The sequence below is a fragment of the Squalius cephalus genome (assembly GCF_949319135.1).
Source record: "Squalius cephalus genome assembly, chromosome: 13".
Classification (NCBI taxonomy): domain Eukaryota; kingdom Metazoa; phylum Chordata; class Actinopteri; order Cypriniformes; family Leuciscidae; genus Squalius; species Squalius cephalus.
In genome coordinates this window covers 21372041-21386204 of record NC_137134.1, presented here as the reverse complement: position 1 = coordinate 21386204, position 14164 = coordinate 21372041, and the positions used below count along the sequence as shown (strand labels likewise).

General features: G+C 39.6%; 2 protein-coding genes across 5 annotated transcripts; one reads left to right on the top strand and one right to left on the bottom strand.

The window, feature by feature from the left end:
* Window positions 1–1977: 1977 nt before the first annotated feature.
* On the top strand, window positions 1978–7012 carry serpinc1 (serpin peptidase inhibitor, clade C (antithrombin), member 1). Of its 2 annotated transcripts, none has more exons than XM_079890411.1 (8): window positions 1978–2277; window positions 2772–3133; window positions 3213–3428; window positions 3506–3643; window positions 4192–4410; window positions 4492–4666; window positions 4977–5044; window positions 5165–7012. In XM_079890411.1, the coding sequence occupies exons 2-8, from the start codon at window positions 2777–2779 to the stop codon at window positions 5342–5344; spliced, it is 1353 nt and encodes a 450-aa protein (XP_079746537.1). In that variant the 5' UTR covers window positions 1978–2277; window positions 2772–2776; the 3' UTR covers window positions 5345–7012. The 2 variants fall into 2 exon arrangements, with proteins under 2 accessions (XP_079746537.1, XP_079746538.1); XM_079890412.1 differs by having other exon boundaries at window positions 2147–2277; window positions 2776–3133.
* A 656-nt stretch (window positions 7013–7668) lies between these two features.
* Window positions 7669–14098, bottom strand: zbtb37 (zinc finger and BTB domain containing 37). Of its 3 annotated transcripts, none has more exons than XM_079890408.1 (4): window positions 13592–14098; window positions 11321–12291; window positions 10552–10651; window positions 7669–10307 (listed from the first exon to the last, which is right to left on the bottom strand). In XM_079890408.1, the coding sequence occupies exons 2-4, from the start codon at window positions 12259–12261 to the stop codon at window positions 9786–9788; spliced, it is 1563 nt and encodes a 520-aa protein (XP_079746534.1). In that variant the 5' UTR covers window positions 12262–12291; window positions 13592–14098; the 3' UTR covers window positions 7669–9785. The 3 variants fall into 3 exon arrangements, with proteins under 3 accessions (XP_079746534.1, XP_079746536.1, XP_079746535.1); XM_079890410.1 differs by having other exon boundaries at window positions 11321–12294; window positions 13592–13663; XM_079890409.1 differs by lacking the exon at window positions 13592–14098 and having other exon boundaries at window positions 11321–12345.
* Between the last annotated feature and the right edge of the window lie 66 nt (window positions 14099–14164).

Here is a 14164-nt window from a genome sequence, read left to right as displayed (position 1 = left end):
TCTGAGATAAAGGAATTTATTGCCAGGTCATTTGTTGTTGTAGCCATTTCGTGTATCTTTCGTGCAAGTGAACTTGAGTATTTAAGCATGCTTCATGGTGTGATGGTGGTCTTTTGATGTTAGGGTTCTTTGAAGAGTCTGGATTGGAACAGGAAAACAAGGACAGTCTGTGAATATTGTCATAGTTTGATATGGATATTCAGAGAGGGAGTATCAAGGCTCATATTTAACGACATTATTGGAGGTCTGATGATACAGGTAAACAAATCAAGGTTTACTGTTCTCATATAAGCCATTGATACAGTCCTCGACAGTTCCTTTGTACCACACTGAGACTGAGACTGATTTTCAATGTTTCCTTGAACCAAACGCAGATTGTATAAACACTCTTGCAGAAGGGCTCCATTTCTTGTGGTTTTGGAATTATGTATTTGAAGTCAGCCATTTTAAACTATTGTTGCAAAGCAACATTTACATGACCACCCGATGAGCCAATGGGAATCACTATAGATTTGAAAAGGGAACCAAAATGTTTAACTTGAATCTCATGAAACTTGGAAAAAACTGTCATATTTCATCCCAAAGTTAAAGTATGTGTATATTCATTACATTAAACGAATCCTATTTTTGCGACCTTTTATTTTTTGCTTTGTGGATATTATTTTCATGACATTAAGCACAAGTGTTTTGATACATCATTATAGTATTATAGTTGAACTTGTACTGATTTTTTTTTTTTTTTAAATGATTTGTTTGTTACTGTATTACGGTAATGAGATTGCGGTATAGAGATTACATTTTTTGGTAAATTGGCTTAGTTGTCTAAAAATAAATGGTCCTAAAGATGTGCTTCATTTTTTTTGGGGTGAAATATGACTAATTCGTGAGATTTATCCACCCAATACTGACTTCTAAAAAAAAATTTTGTATTTATGATCAGTGTCTAATAAAAAGCCTCAGTGTTTCTTCACTGGAACTCATTTTCTTATTGTGATTGTTGACTGTGTTCAGGGTTCAATACGAATGTAGTACTAATTAGTGTCGAACGTCGTAAAAATGAGAAGGTAGGAATGGTTGAAATCTGAATTTTGACACTTAGTGCCTGAAACACCAGAGATTGTAGTATGTTTTCCCACACAGAAAAATGATTAATGGTACATATTGTTCCCTGGTCTCGAGGGGAAAGTATGCGTCGTGCACGTACACACGTAGTAGATTTATGAAAAGTCATAATGTTACTTGAAAACAAAAGGGTTGTGCACAAATACAGGCTTTAGTGTTTTAGCTTATAGCTGTAGAAAGTAGTTTTGAAATGAATGGTTTGCGTGTTTGTGTTAAGGTGTGTCCAAAGAGAGTGCTGTCCACCTCATTTCTGTATGTTTGTTCCCACTGAAACTCATTGCTTGCACTCATGTATTGACTATTTTTCGTGAGATGGGGTGTTGCATTGTAGTCTTTGATTCCTAACATTGGGATATATAATTGTTTTTGATGATTTCTCCCATGTTATCTCATGATAGACTGCTTAAATTAAGGTACACTTTAACTTCAACCTGAATAAGAAAATAAATGTGTGTATATTATACTCCATTAAGGAATGTTTAGAATATTTCTCCAATGTGGATGTAGTTGTAAAACCTTTTTTTTTTTTTTCTCTCTTTGTACAAGAATTCACTGTGTGAAATTTTGCATTGCATTTTTGTATAATACAATTGCTTTTCTTTGAGAGGGCAGGGGGTATTACTAACTGGATTTTTGAATTAGATATCAAAAAACGTGAAAAAAAATTATTTAATAAGAAATGTATTTTATGTGCAGCAGTGATTCTGGCATGGATTATGATTAAATGATATTGTAAACCATTTTCCTCCCTGGTGTTTCTTACAAATTCATGTACTTTTACACAACAACCACTAGGTGCTGAACATTAAACAAAAGACCCTTTACCACTGTCGCCAACAAAACAGTTTCACCTTAGACCTCAAAAGGCATTTGATGTACACATTTGGACTGATATAGTTCTTTTTAACAATGGTTGTTTTGAACGGGTTCCGCATTATGAATCATAGTTGCTTTGCTTGGGTCTAACCTAACAAAACCAATCAATAGCTCAAAGGTTGTCCTGAGTAAATTCATCTATTTAGTCACTCCAGTAGCTACTCTTAAGGGCACTGACCTGTCCAGAGAGCAGTGTTTTTCTTCACTTGGCTGCTTACTTTAGTACCTCATTGCCCCAAAACTGGTCTTTTAAAAAGGAAAAAAACACTACAACATAAGGTAAGTGGAAAGATTCATAAATGCAATGAATATCATGATAAAAAAGAGCAGTTTTGTTGGAACAGTTGTAAAAGTTTTTTGGCGATTCGTTTACTTTTCTTACCTCAGACACGATCCAAGTATAAAGTGGATCTTTATTAGTGATTCATCAATTGGTAGTAAAATTTAAGTCCGACTGAACCTTAATTTGTGATTGGGAAACTAACCATGTATGATTAATAAAGTTCAAAATTGACGAAATTATCTCCGCTATGCTAAAACTTCAAATGTTTATTTCTTTGTAACCATTGTGGATTTTAATGCGCAAGCCATTAACTATGTCAATGCAGATTTGATTTTAACAAGTTAGTAAAGAGCAAACCTACAAAGTATACATTTAAAAAATCTCTTCCGAATTCGCAACAGACATTGTATCACATGATTCCATGACTTGACTGACCACCAGAATTTGCACTGAACTACTTTTCCTGGGCTGGGTTCCCATTTCACCTCAGGCAGGATGAAGTTGTTGGCATGTACGTGGGCTTTGTGGGTACTTGCCTTCTGTTTGGTCCAGGCAACCAAAGATATCTGCACCGCAAAGCCCAAAGACCTATTGGAGCCAATGTGCATCTACCGCAAACCAGATCTTGAGGTACAACCAACCAAAGATCCCGAGAAGATCCCAGCTGGCACCAACCCTCGAGTGTGGGAACTGTCCAAAGCCAACAGCCTCTTCGCCATCTCGTTTTTCAAGCAGCTTGCCGAGGGAAAGTCCAACGATGAAAACATCTTTCTGTCGCCGATTAGTATATCAACAGCTTTCGCCATGACGAAGCTAGGGGCTTGTAACACCACACTGGAGCAGCTCATGAAAGTAAGGTCAAGAAATTTTAACTTCAAATAAAGATCGATCACTCGAGAAGGTCAACAACTTCTCTATCCTTAACATGTAGGTGTTTCAGTTCGATTCGATAAAGGAAAAGACGTCAGACCAGGTTCACTACTTCTTCGCCAAGTTGAACTGTCGACTATACCGCAAAAAGCATGAGACGACAGAACTGATCTCTGCAAACCGTTTGTTTGGAGACAAATCGACGCTTTTTAATGAGTCCTTCCAGCACATCAGCGAGATGGTCTACGGAGCCAAGTTGATGCCTCTCAATTTCAAGGTTACGTTTCCATAAGTGCCTAATGTAGGGTATCTGATCCTTGACCTTATACTAATGATTCAAGTTTTGCCCTCCAGGAGCAACCAGATGTTTCGAGGCTGGCGATAAATGAATGGATTGCCAACAAGACGGAGAACCGAATAAAAGACACCCTGCCTGAAGGTTCAATAGACTACAACACCATATTAGTCTTGGTCAACGCAATTTACTTCAAAGTAAGTGAGGATGTAGAGAGATACCTATTAAGATGCAATTTTTCCACCTATGACAGTGGTGTCAAATCCTGCACCTGTAGGGCCATCTTCCAGCAGAGTTTATGCTGCGTTCACGCCATGCCGTAATTACCGTAAATAAAGCTCCATATGCTTGGTACTCCTTTTGTCGTACACAGATCGGTCTGAACAGCACTGCTTCAAGTCGAACACACTTTAAATCTGCAGTGGTCAGGTGGTAGAGCGGCCACGTGGTACAAGTCGTAGCTCTCAGAAAATGACGAGTTTACCCGTTGTAATTACAAGTTCTTCAAGCACGAGAAGGCTTTTTACAGTTCAGAATCGTTACGGTAAGTACGACATAGCGTGAACGCACCTTTAGCTCCAACCCTAATTAAACACACCTGAACCAGCTAATCAAGGTCTTCAGGCTCACTACAAACATCCAGGCAGGTTTGTTGAGCTGAACTCTGCAGGAAAGTGGCCCTCCAGGAGCAGGATTGGACCCTTTGACTTATGAACTCTGTACAATCTGTTTTTTTGCGTTCCAGGGTCAATGGAAACACAAGTTTGATAAGCTAAATGTCATAAAGTCAGACTTTCATGTTAGCAAGACACACAAGTGTCCTGTTTCCATGATGTACCAAGAGAGGAAATTCCAGTACGCAAAAATCGATGATGACAAAGTGAAGATCCTTGAATTGCCCTACAATGGTGGTGACATTACAATGGTGCTCATATTACCTACTGATGGTATAACCCTGTCGGAAGTAAGTCGATTATAAACAATAAATGTTTTCCTTAAAGATTTTGTTCTGTAGTCCTACATAACAAATCTTCATCCAATTAAGGTGGTGGCAAATATGACCCTCAAGAAACTTGTTGGTTGGATACATGCCATGAAAGAGACCACAGTTTCAGTGCAGGTTCCTCGTTTCCGTATCGAGGACAGCTTCAGCCTCAAAGAGCAGCTGACAAAAATGGGACTTAAAGATCTTTTTAGTCCAGAAAATGCCAGTCTCCCAGGTATGACATTAGGTTGATAAGAAAATTTGTTGTTATTGTTTAGGGATAGTTCACCCCAAAATGAACCTTTTGTCCAAAACTTGAATGACTTTCTTCCTTCTGTAGAACCTAAAAGCTTCATAAGACTAGAGCACATTATGGTTCTTTAGGGATCTTGGTGTGATTACTATGAACTTTTGCTGTATGGAAGTGTGTTCCATGGAGACAAAAACATCATTTGAGTTTGGAAAAATGCAGGATTGTCATTGTCAGGGTGAACTATTGAGTTGATGACTGCACAATAATATTTCCCCATGACATGTTGCACTAGGGATGGTTGCCGGCGATGATGGGCCCAACTTGTACATCTCTGACGCCTACCATAAGGCCTTCCTTGAGGTAAGACGCATTCAGTATTTTTTGTAAAATCAAATACCATCTGTTTATGATTTGCAATACCACATTGCAAGAAAGTTTACCCAGTTTCTTAGTCAACGGCCTGATTTTCCCATTCTTCAGGTGAATGAGGAAGGTAGTGAGGCAGCTGCCGCTACAGCAGTAGTGGCTACCGGACGTTCCTTAAACATCTTCCGGGATTATTTTGTTGCGGACCAGCCCTTCCTTCTGCTGATCCGTGAGTCCAGTATCAACGCCTTGATCTTCACCGGCCGAGTCGCAAATCCTTGTGGGAGCAGCTAATATGGATTGGATATGGATTTGACAGGACAGGCTGAGGACGGTTATTGATCATTCTTGTGGCTAATTTTTAACTTGACAAGGCTGCCTTGTTTCTTGCCTTATTGCTTAATAATGAGGATTAAATTTGTAACTATGTTGTTTTTGTCCGTCCACCAAGCAAGAACTGGAAACAAATACATTGAGGAGCAAGAAGATGCAAATAGGATTTGAAAAAATAAATAAATAAAAACACTATGTACAGGCACAGAACAAGGATAAAACAGGTTTATTTTTTCATATTAGAAATTTGGGTTTAGCAGTATCACACAATCTGGGCTTACATAATTATACATTTAAAGAACATAATCAAAAATCCTTCACAGTTACACTTAAAGTGCTTTATTTCTATTTAGAAGAATGGACTTGACACACTGCCAGTGAGGAAAAAAACATAGTGGTTATTGTGAAAATGGCATTCACATTAATAATAATTAATCTTTTTTGATTGCTGTACCTTTTTAAATGTGAAAAGTCTAAAATTAACTAATCATTAAACTCTGATTAATTTCAAACAAGCAATTATACCTTAATCGCATATGAATATAATTTCTAGATTTTTAAACATATTTACTATTTCAATAAATATATTGGTTTGCAAATAAAATCAAGAGAAATTGACTTCTAAGATAATAATGCTCATGTTTTGGAATTTGACTTTTTATTTCCAAGAATAAAATACCTATTATATTTTGTTTTATTTCATGGTTATGTAAAATAAAATATTTTCTGAAGTATGATTTAAATTAAAGTGATTAACATATAAGACACAAGGAAAGACTATATTGCTTTTTGCAAGATAAAACAATATAGCAAGACAAATCGTAAATGTCAATATTTTGGCTTCTCTTGGTGCAAATTTAGATGCCTGGAAATGTCTATATGTTTGGCCATTACAAAAAACAGACAACATGCAAATAAACAAATTCTACTGAAAAACAATGTCTTGTTTCCTTGTACAAAGACTCTTTTGAGGTAAGAAAACAACTGACAACTTTTTTTGACAATGCATCACATTTGCTTGCTTATTCAGACAGACTAAGTGTTGAAATATATAAGTAGGCTATTTGCATTGAAGTGTCCACTTCTGAAATGTGCTGCATGTACAAAATATTCGCTCCAGAGGGACTTGCGACAAGACTGAACAAACTCTGTAAATATGGCTCAGTGTTGTCATTCGGTCTACCCAAAAAACTAAGTAGAGACATGCACTGTATCACTTTTCACAAGCCAGACCATGAAAAACCAAACTAACAAAAAACCATGAGGTAAATGTAATCGCTGAAACAAATTTGATCACATTTGCCAATATGCATAATTGCTTTACAAATTCAGGACACATGATTTTTTTCGAGTCAGAATCAATTGGTCAACATTTGCACAACGTTTTATAAGATGTTGTGATTGTTATGGTGTGTTTTAATTCCCCACTTTATCTGAAAGCAACTTGGCAATTTTGGAAATGGGGTGTAATATTGCTTCGAATGTAGTTCCACACATTCAGTAACACTGTGTTAGGATTAGACATAATTTGGTTACGCATGACTTGTTCAGTCAATGCCAATAAACTGCAGTAAATGTATTGTCATACAGAAACATTAAATATTACAGCCTAATATATACACTGTAGCAACACATCTATCGTCTGTCATGTTATTTAAAGCTTGAAAAACAAATACAGAAGCCAAACACATAATATTTGAATGAATAATATTGTTTAAAATTAAAGACAAACGGGCAGGTTGGTCAACCATCAATGTTTTGAAGGTCAACAAAGGGAAAACATGCTGAAAGTTATCATTAGCCCTAAAACTCAAATTAATACGATTAAATTTAGACTGCTAAAATGTGCAGTACAATAATTGGAATGACTGATTACAGATATAGATCCCTTATTAAATTGCAATTAATTCATTCACATAGAGATAATTTAAAACACTATCACCCTTATATGATTGGCATACACAAAACAGGCCCATGCCCCAAATCTAAATTTAAACTTAAAGGCCATAAAAAGAACCTATTTTCTTGATATATTGTAACATATTAGGTTATGATTATGTTGTTTACAGACAAAATCATTTGCCCTTTTCTATTATCATGAGGTTGCATTGTGACAAATAAAAGCAATATCAACATGCTCTTTACCTGGGTTCTGTACTGTACAACAAACGTCAAATTATACAGTTTCAGGATTGTAATTCACTGCCACTGCTTCTGAAGCATGGGTATTTACACTGAGAGAAAATGATCATACGCATGATTTTTTTTTTTTTTTTTTTTTTTTTGCTGCACTTGTGAAATTTGCTGACCCAAGTTACCCAGAGCTAGAATTCCAAGTAAGAAAATCGGCTTGGTATAACCCAAAAAGGTAAACACAAAAAGTAAACAGTGAGTTCCTGATTTTTGTAAGTGTTTACCTGCTGACCTGTGTTCACAGATGTGAGTAAGGGTAAAAGTAAGTGTTGATATGAAGTGAGGTGCACAAAATCCCTATTGGAAACATCAGTAGCTGATTTTTATAATATGCATCAAACCTTTCCTAAAAAATCAGTCACAACCAAGTGTGATTCACAGCCTTATAAAAATGATAACAGCTTTACTTTCGCTTAAAACACCTTTGCTTTTGTTGATCGTTCTAGAAACTGCCGCCGTATAGTTATTACAAGTATAAATTTGTCTAAATATGCATAAGTGACATGTATATAGATATACAAATATTCTAAAAACAAAACAAAAAACACCCCCACCCCTTCTTTAAGTGCCTGATGTAATCTCTTTTTTTTCCCCTCTTAGCCCTCCAAATCTTAAGGGTTTAGAACTTCCATAATAAATTTCAGTTCCTTTGGTTACTGAAAGCTTCAGTAAATTCACGTCATAGCACCAGCTGGAAACATCTGTTCATAAGCCAAGTGTAAATGCACTTGACCCCAAGGTTAAAGTGCCTTCCATCAGATGAAGGGAAATCTTACACTCAAAGTCAATCCGTGGCATTTCAACGTTTCCCAGTCATCACAGACATACGGTTTCCGTTTTCCTAAACGGCATCGACAACACAGCCTGCAATTCTTGACATAAAAAAGGAAGGAGGTTACGCCCTCTGAGAGACCCCTTCCCCCTGCTCAAACAAAATATCGTCAGACCAGTAAAACAAGTTGGTGAGACTTGCGAATCTCAATGAGCGATTTATAAGCAGTTAAAAAGAATAAAAAGAAAAAAAACAATGAACAAAAAATTCGGCCGAGTGCATCCACGCATCTGCGTGCGACAGATCGGTATTGCGTAGTGATGTGAGAGAGAGGTAACTGAGCGGTCTATTGTAGCTTATCTGAGGTTGAAGAATTTCCTGTGTTTTAGATCACTGTATCGTCAACATTCAGCAGCTGAGTTGTTGAGCTCGGAGATGTATGAAGGCCTTAACAGGAATTAAATGTGAATAAATAAAAGTATGTAACTGCTATCCTCTACCATCATGTTTTCAACAGCGTGCCTATATCACAGTATTACCACCAACATTAAACAGTAAAATAATATGATCTGAGTGCTTCTTGTTATAAACCCAAAGTTCTACAACTACTTGCAACAATTTCCTTACGTTGAGTGTGAGAAATGTGTTTCGGTTTTATGGCAGGCCGGATCGGCACTTAACACAAAAACGGAAAAAATAAATCAAGAATCTGATGTTAGATCAGACCTGAGGGTCCCTAATAAAAAACTGAACCCGTTTTCCTAAGCTTGCCATGGCTGGGGAGCGCAACGTCTAGCCCCAGATTAATTTTATCAAGATTGTCTCAAGGCAAAGTAGCGAAGGACTACGATGTCCTCTCATTTTAAAACTCATCTTCTGGCACAGAGAAGTTTGGCAATTTCAACGCAATTTGACCAAATCGTGGCTAGAGCTTCTCTTTTTGTTTATCCTGAAAGATTTGTAGTAGTACAAAAATATAAAAAAGTAACATATAAAAGACAGGAAAGACTAAAAACAAAGAGAAAGAAAACAAAAATCACTGCATCCAGTGGTGTGTGAGGTTGTTGGAGTGTGGCTTGTCTTCATATATTGACGTTCTGTTCAGTTTGTATGGTGAAGGTAGATGCGGTTTAAAGCGGAAATACCATTTATAAATCCCTAGAGTATACTATTCCTAGCAAACTGTTCCTTGCATCTTTGTTATCATGAAAAAAATAGAGGATCTTTGTCCCAGTAGGACGCAGAAGACTCTCCCTTTTAATCCGTTCCTTGTTGACAGCAGCTGAGAGAACCTCCTGCTCGCTCAACTCCTTCCAACTTGCAATTTCAGTGTGGATGGCGGGAGACAAGGGACAGAGGGATCTCTCGAGAAAAGGTCCTGTTGCACCCCACTGTCCTGTGTCTCCCTAAACTTGCAATGTTATCCTTTGAAGGGTTTCAGTCGGGCCCAGTGGTGGATACTGAAGGTTGGACCCCTTCCCCGAAGGATGAGCCGGTGCCTCCCCCTCCACCATTGCCTTCGGCTTCTTCCTGGGAGGGCGACTCATCTTCGTTCTGGCCTCCACGGGGGGTGACCGTGGTGGTCTCGGGCGAGGCACTGTGGGACACCTCCTGTGGAGCGCAGCCTGGATGGTTCTTGCGGAAGTGCTGGTTGAGAATAGCCTGGAACGGGAAGCTCTTGCCGCAGACATGGCAATGAAAGGGCTTGTTTCCTGTGTGCTTACGGATGTGGTACTCTAGTTGGTCCTTGCGGGTGTACTTCTTCCCGCAGATTCGACAGACGAAGGGGGTAATGCCCATGTGTAGGCGCATGTGACGATCTAGGCTGCCCTTCTGGTTGAAGGACTTGCAGCAGTAAATGCAGGTGAGACGGGGATTGTAGCGGAACCACCGGTCACCTACCTGTTCTCGTAGGTACTCCTCGTATCCCCCCATGTCAAACACAGCTTGTTCCTCTCCCTGTAAGGGAAAGGTGAAAGGTCATTGTTTATTTTTATGATCCCCACCCAATTTCCACATTGAAATCAAATTGAATTGACTCTAAAATTGTTGCTAACTTAGGCACACCACCTGTTCTGAGCAATGTAACCAATCTATAGTTTCTTATTTGCTTAATAAGGTGTGCTTCACTGATATTAATTTGAAACTAAGTAAGTGTAAAGGTCGATTCTAGATCAAGTCTTCTACATTTAGGATGCCCAACCTGTGAGGTGGGGAGTCTCTGATCGTCGACTCTTCCTGGGGACTCACTCTTGGCTCTCTGGCGATCAGCCATTACCACCACACTCCCTGTTGGACTAAACCTGAAAGAAAACCCCATAACGGGTTAAATCTTTTACAGTACACATGTTGACAGAATAAAATGTAGCACATTTTAAAGCATCACACCTGGATTTTCCAAACCTTAAAAGCAACATGAACATTTTTGTAACTCCATCCAATATGCCATATTTGAGAGTGGAATGGGATACTTATACAATATAAAAACAAAATGTAGACTGTGACTTATTAGATTTTATGCACCTAGAATTGTCTGGATCAGGGATGGGCAACTTCGGTCCTAGAGGGCCACTGTCCTACAGAGTTTAGCTCCAACCCTGAAAAAATCACCTGCCTGTAATTTTCTAGTAATCCTGAGGACCTTGATTAGCTTGTTCAGGTGTGTTTGATTAGGGTTGAAGCTAAACTCTGTAGGACAGTGGCCCTCCAGGACCGAAGTTGCCCATCCCTGGTCTGGATCATGAAAAATGTTTGAAGGCGAGGGGCTGAGAAGTAATCCCTTGGTGACAAGTCAAAAGAGATAGAAGAGGTATTACATTTTGATAAAGGAAACTAAAGAAATAATTTCTTTGGAATAACATGAACTGATGAATTATGTGCAATAAGACAAGGAATGAATATAAACATTTAAATAGGGTACATTTTTATTTCCTTTTGACAGTGAAAGTGAACTTCCAAAAGATTTTACACACCTCTCTGTTTCACTGAAGCTACTGGACGGCTGAGAACCTTTCCCGCCTCTTCCTCCTTCCTGCACCAGTGTGCTGCGTCCTGAGGTGTCAATCATCACTGTCGGACCCTCCTCGGCCCCACTGCCCTCTTCTGCCGATGCCTGAGTCTCTGCCCCCATCCACTCCTCCATCCTTTCCGTCTTAATTCGAAACCCCTCCACCATCCGCACATTCTCCTCTCCACCTCTCTCCATCTCGGTCCCTGTCTCGACATACCATTGCCCGGCTCGGTTAATACGGAGAATGGGCTCTTTCCCAGATCCCACCTCCTCCGAGCTAATGCCGCTGTGCTCCACTATCTGGGGACTCATGGACTCCTCAGGGGGACTGATCTCTCGGACTTCCCTCACATCACGGATGTTGATCACCCCAGTGTTGATCAATCGGGAGTTGGTATGTCTTGGACTTAGAGAGCGGGACCCACCTAGCGCCGTCGCAACTCTTCCTGACTCAATGGTTTGATTGGTGGTCCTGTGGGCCCCATTTCCGAGCTCCTCCTCCACATCCGATAGACTGATTTTAAAGTGAATTCCCTCTAAAATCTGGGTGCAGCGGTCAATAATGTGCTGCATTTGGAGGAAGCTGGCAGCCGTCAGGTAGCTGATGATATCGGCAAGCTGCAAGCACAAGCGTCCCGTGTAGCAAAAGGAAAGGAGCTGTTCAAACACGGTTGGGTTGCGGATCACTGATATCGACACGGTGCTCATCTCGCTCAGTGACATGTGGTCCCTAAAGTAAGGGGAGCTGGCAGCGAGGACCACCTTGTGGGCACGAAAACTGTGGCCCTGAACATTGACCACAATGTCACACAGACGGCCCTGTATTCGCAACTGGTTCAGGTGCGACAGGACGGAGTTGCTGAAGTCTGGAATATCAAGTTGAATGCTTCCTGCTCGTTCCATGCGGGCTGCCTATTGCGTTGCTTTTCAAAGCTGCTGACAAAAAACAAGAAACACTTAGGATACTGGACAAGACACAGTTGGACTTTTTGAGCATGTCAGCAATAAAATCCATTACAACATCCCAAACTTAATCTGCATTATTAGCAAACAATGTTACAGGTGATGTGAATGAAAGTACTTTCTCCTATCCCAAATTTATATACAGAGAAAACTATTAAGTTAACCATTCGAAGGTTGATTCCCACAAAAAGTATGAACACTGTCTCTCTGTGGCACGAGTTAGGGCGAGACTATCTGTTCAGCCGACCAATGGTCGATGGGAGAGTGTTCTGGAAACCGGTTTGAAAAACATTAAGTATAGCTGTATACCGATTCACAGGGTCCCTTGTAGGGTCAACTTATAGAAGTGAATATGCATTACCATACAAACAGCACATATTTTTAATTAAAAAATATGCAAAAGGCAGTATGTCAAATGAGCATTGTGTCCGAATATGCAGTACTCATGAAACAGTAGGTGAAAATTTTGGGTAGTAGACAGATTACAACTGCAGTTGTACTGAGGTGTGCAGCCAGGGGCCACCTTCCTGTCCCATAAGTCTTATGAAACTGAGGAGCTGTCAAAAAGCTGACAAATAAAAATAGTTCGACGGGTGGCTCTTTCCACATGTAAGAGCTACAGATACCAAGAATGTTGGTCAGCCTAGTCAATTATTCATCAAAATAGTACACACTCTGATAGTATGGGATTTTGGACACAGAATATGTTTGGCTAAAACAAATGTAACTGGCATTTTCATTCAGAACTGTAGCAAAGCACTCATACCCAAGACACATTCTCGATGTGGTACAACATGACTTGTGGGTACATTTCCCCTTCCTACTTCCTGTAAAATCATATAACTGTACATTTGTTACCTAAGCCATATGCAGTGCAAATACAAAATTCCACTATAAGTGACCGTGTGCAGTCCACTTTGCAGGGAGCTCTCGGTCAATGGACATGAATATGGACAGACATTTTACATTTCACCTTCAGCAATTGACAAGATATTTTTGTAACATGCTGAAAAACTTGTATTACAATGCTGAATGATGGATAACTAAATTTATGGGTTAACAGCAGCAATGACAACAACCTGTTCAATTATAAGCTTGTGAAATTACAAGCAGTTTGACAAACACCATACATACATATTTCATTAATAACATTCTTTAGCTATGCAATTAAACCGTAGCATTGACTGTAACATTGTAATGTAAAGTGGCCCCCCTTTTTGTTTTTTAAAGAAAGTTACAATTGCAGTGAGATGCAATTTCTTTACCTCACCTTTTTATTACCAGGCACAAAAATCGCTCCACTCTATTTTTCGGCACAGTTGCACTTCTTTATGTCTACAAACCACAGCTGTTAGAGAGCAAAGTTGCCATTTTTTCATTGCATAGGTCAGTATGTTTGATTCGCAGTGTTACTTTGTCTCTCTCTGTTTTTGACATAGTATCGGGCGACGACGCAGGGCAGCTGTAACCGGCGGCGTGGCACCTCAGTTCGGTTCCAGTAACACACTGCAGCGCGGTGATGCGATGAAGCCTACCCGAAAAACACGCACACACCCCGGTGCAGAGAAGACAGGGAGGTGCCTTACCCCGGTCCACGCCAAATTTATATTAAAAAAATACAATGCCAAAATGCGAGTTTCCTTTTACGACACCCTGTTTTGAGTGATTTGGCTTTGAATTCCCCCCATTTCACGATCGCTTTTAATCGCTATACTTATCGCCAGCGATTCTGCTGTCGCTTTCGGTTCCTCCGCCGCTCTCTTATTCCCCCATGTATAACATGAGCCAATGTACAGAAAACGGCATTCTGGGAAATGTAGTTCTGTCGCTTCGCAGCCATAGC

Excerpts from the sequence above, each read along its gene's own strand:
- serpinc1 (XM_079890411.1), top strand. The coding sequence starts at position 2,777 with ATGAAGTTGTTGGCATGTACGTGGGCTTTGTGGGTACTTGCCTTCTGT. Across the intron at positions 3,134-3,212 it reads CACTGGAGCAGCTCATGAAA|GTGTTTCAGTTCGATTCGAT; the intron begins GTAAGGTCAAGA and ends CTTAACATGTAG. Across the intron at positions 3,429-3,505 it reads TGATGCCTCTCAATTTCAAG|GAGCAACCAGATGTTTCGAG; the intron begins GTTACGTTTCCA and ends TTTGCCCTCCAG.
- zbtb37 (XM_079890408.1), bottom strand. The coding sequence starts at position 12,261 with ATGGAACGAGCAGGAAGCATTCAACTTGATATTCCAGACTTCAGCAAC. Across the intron at positions 10,652-11,320 it reads AGCTTCAGTGAAACAGAGAG|GTTTAGTCCAACAGGGAGTG; the intron begins GTGTGTAAAATC and ends GTTTTCTTTCAG. Across the intron at positions 10,308-10,551 it reads AGAGACTCCCCACCTCACAG|GGAGAGGAACAAGCTGTGTT; the intron begins GTTGGGCATCCT and ends TTTCCCTTACAG.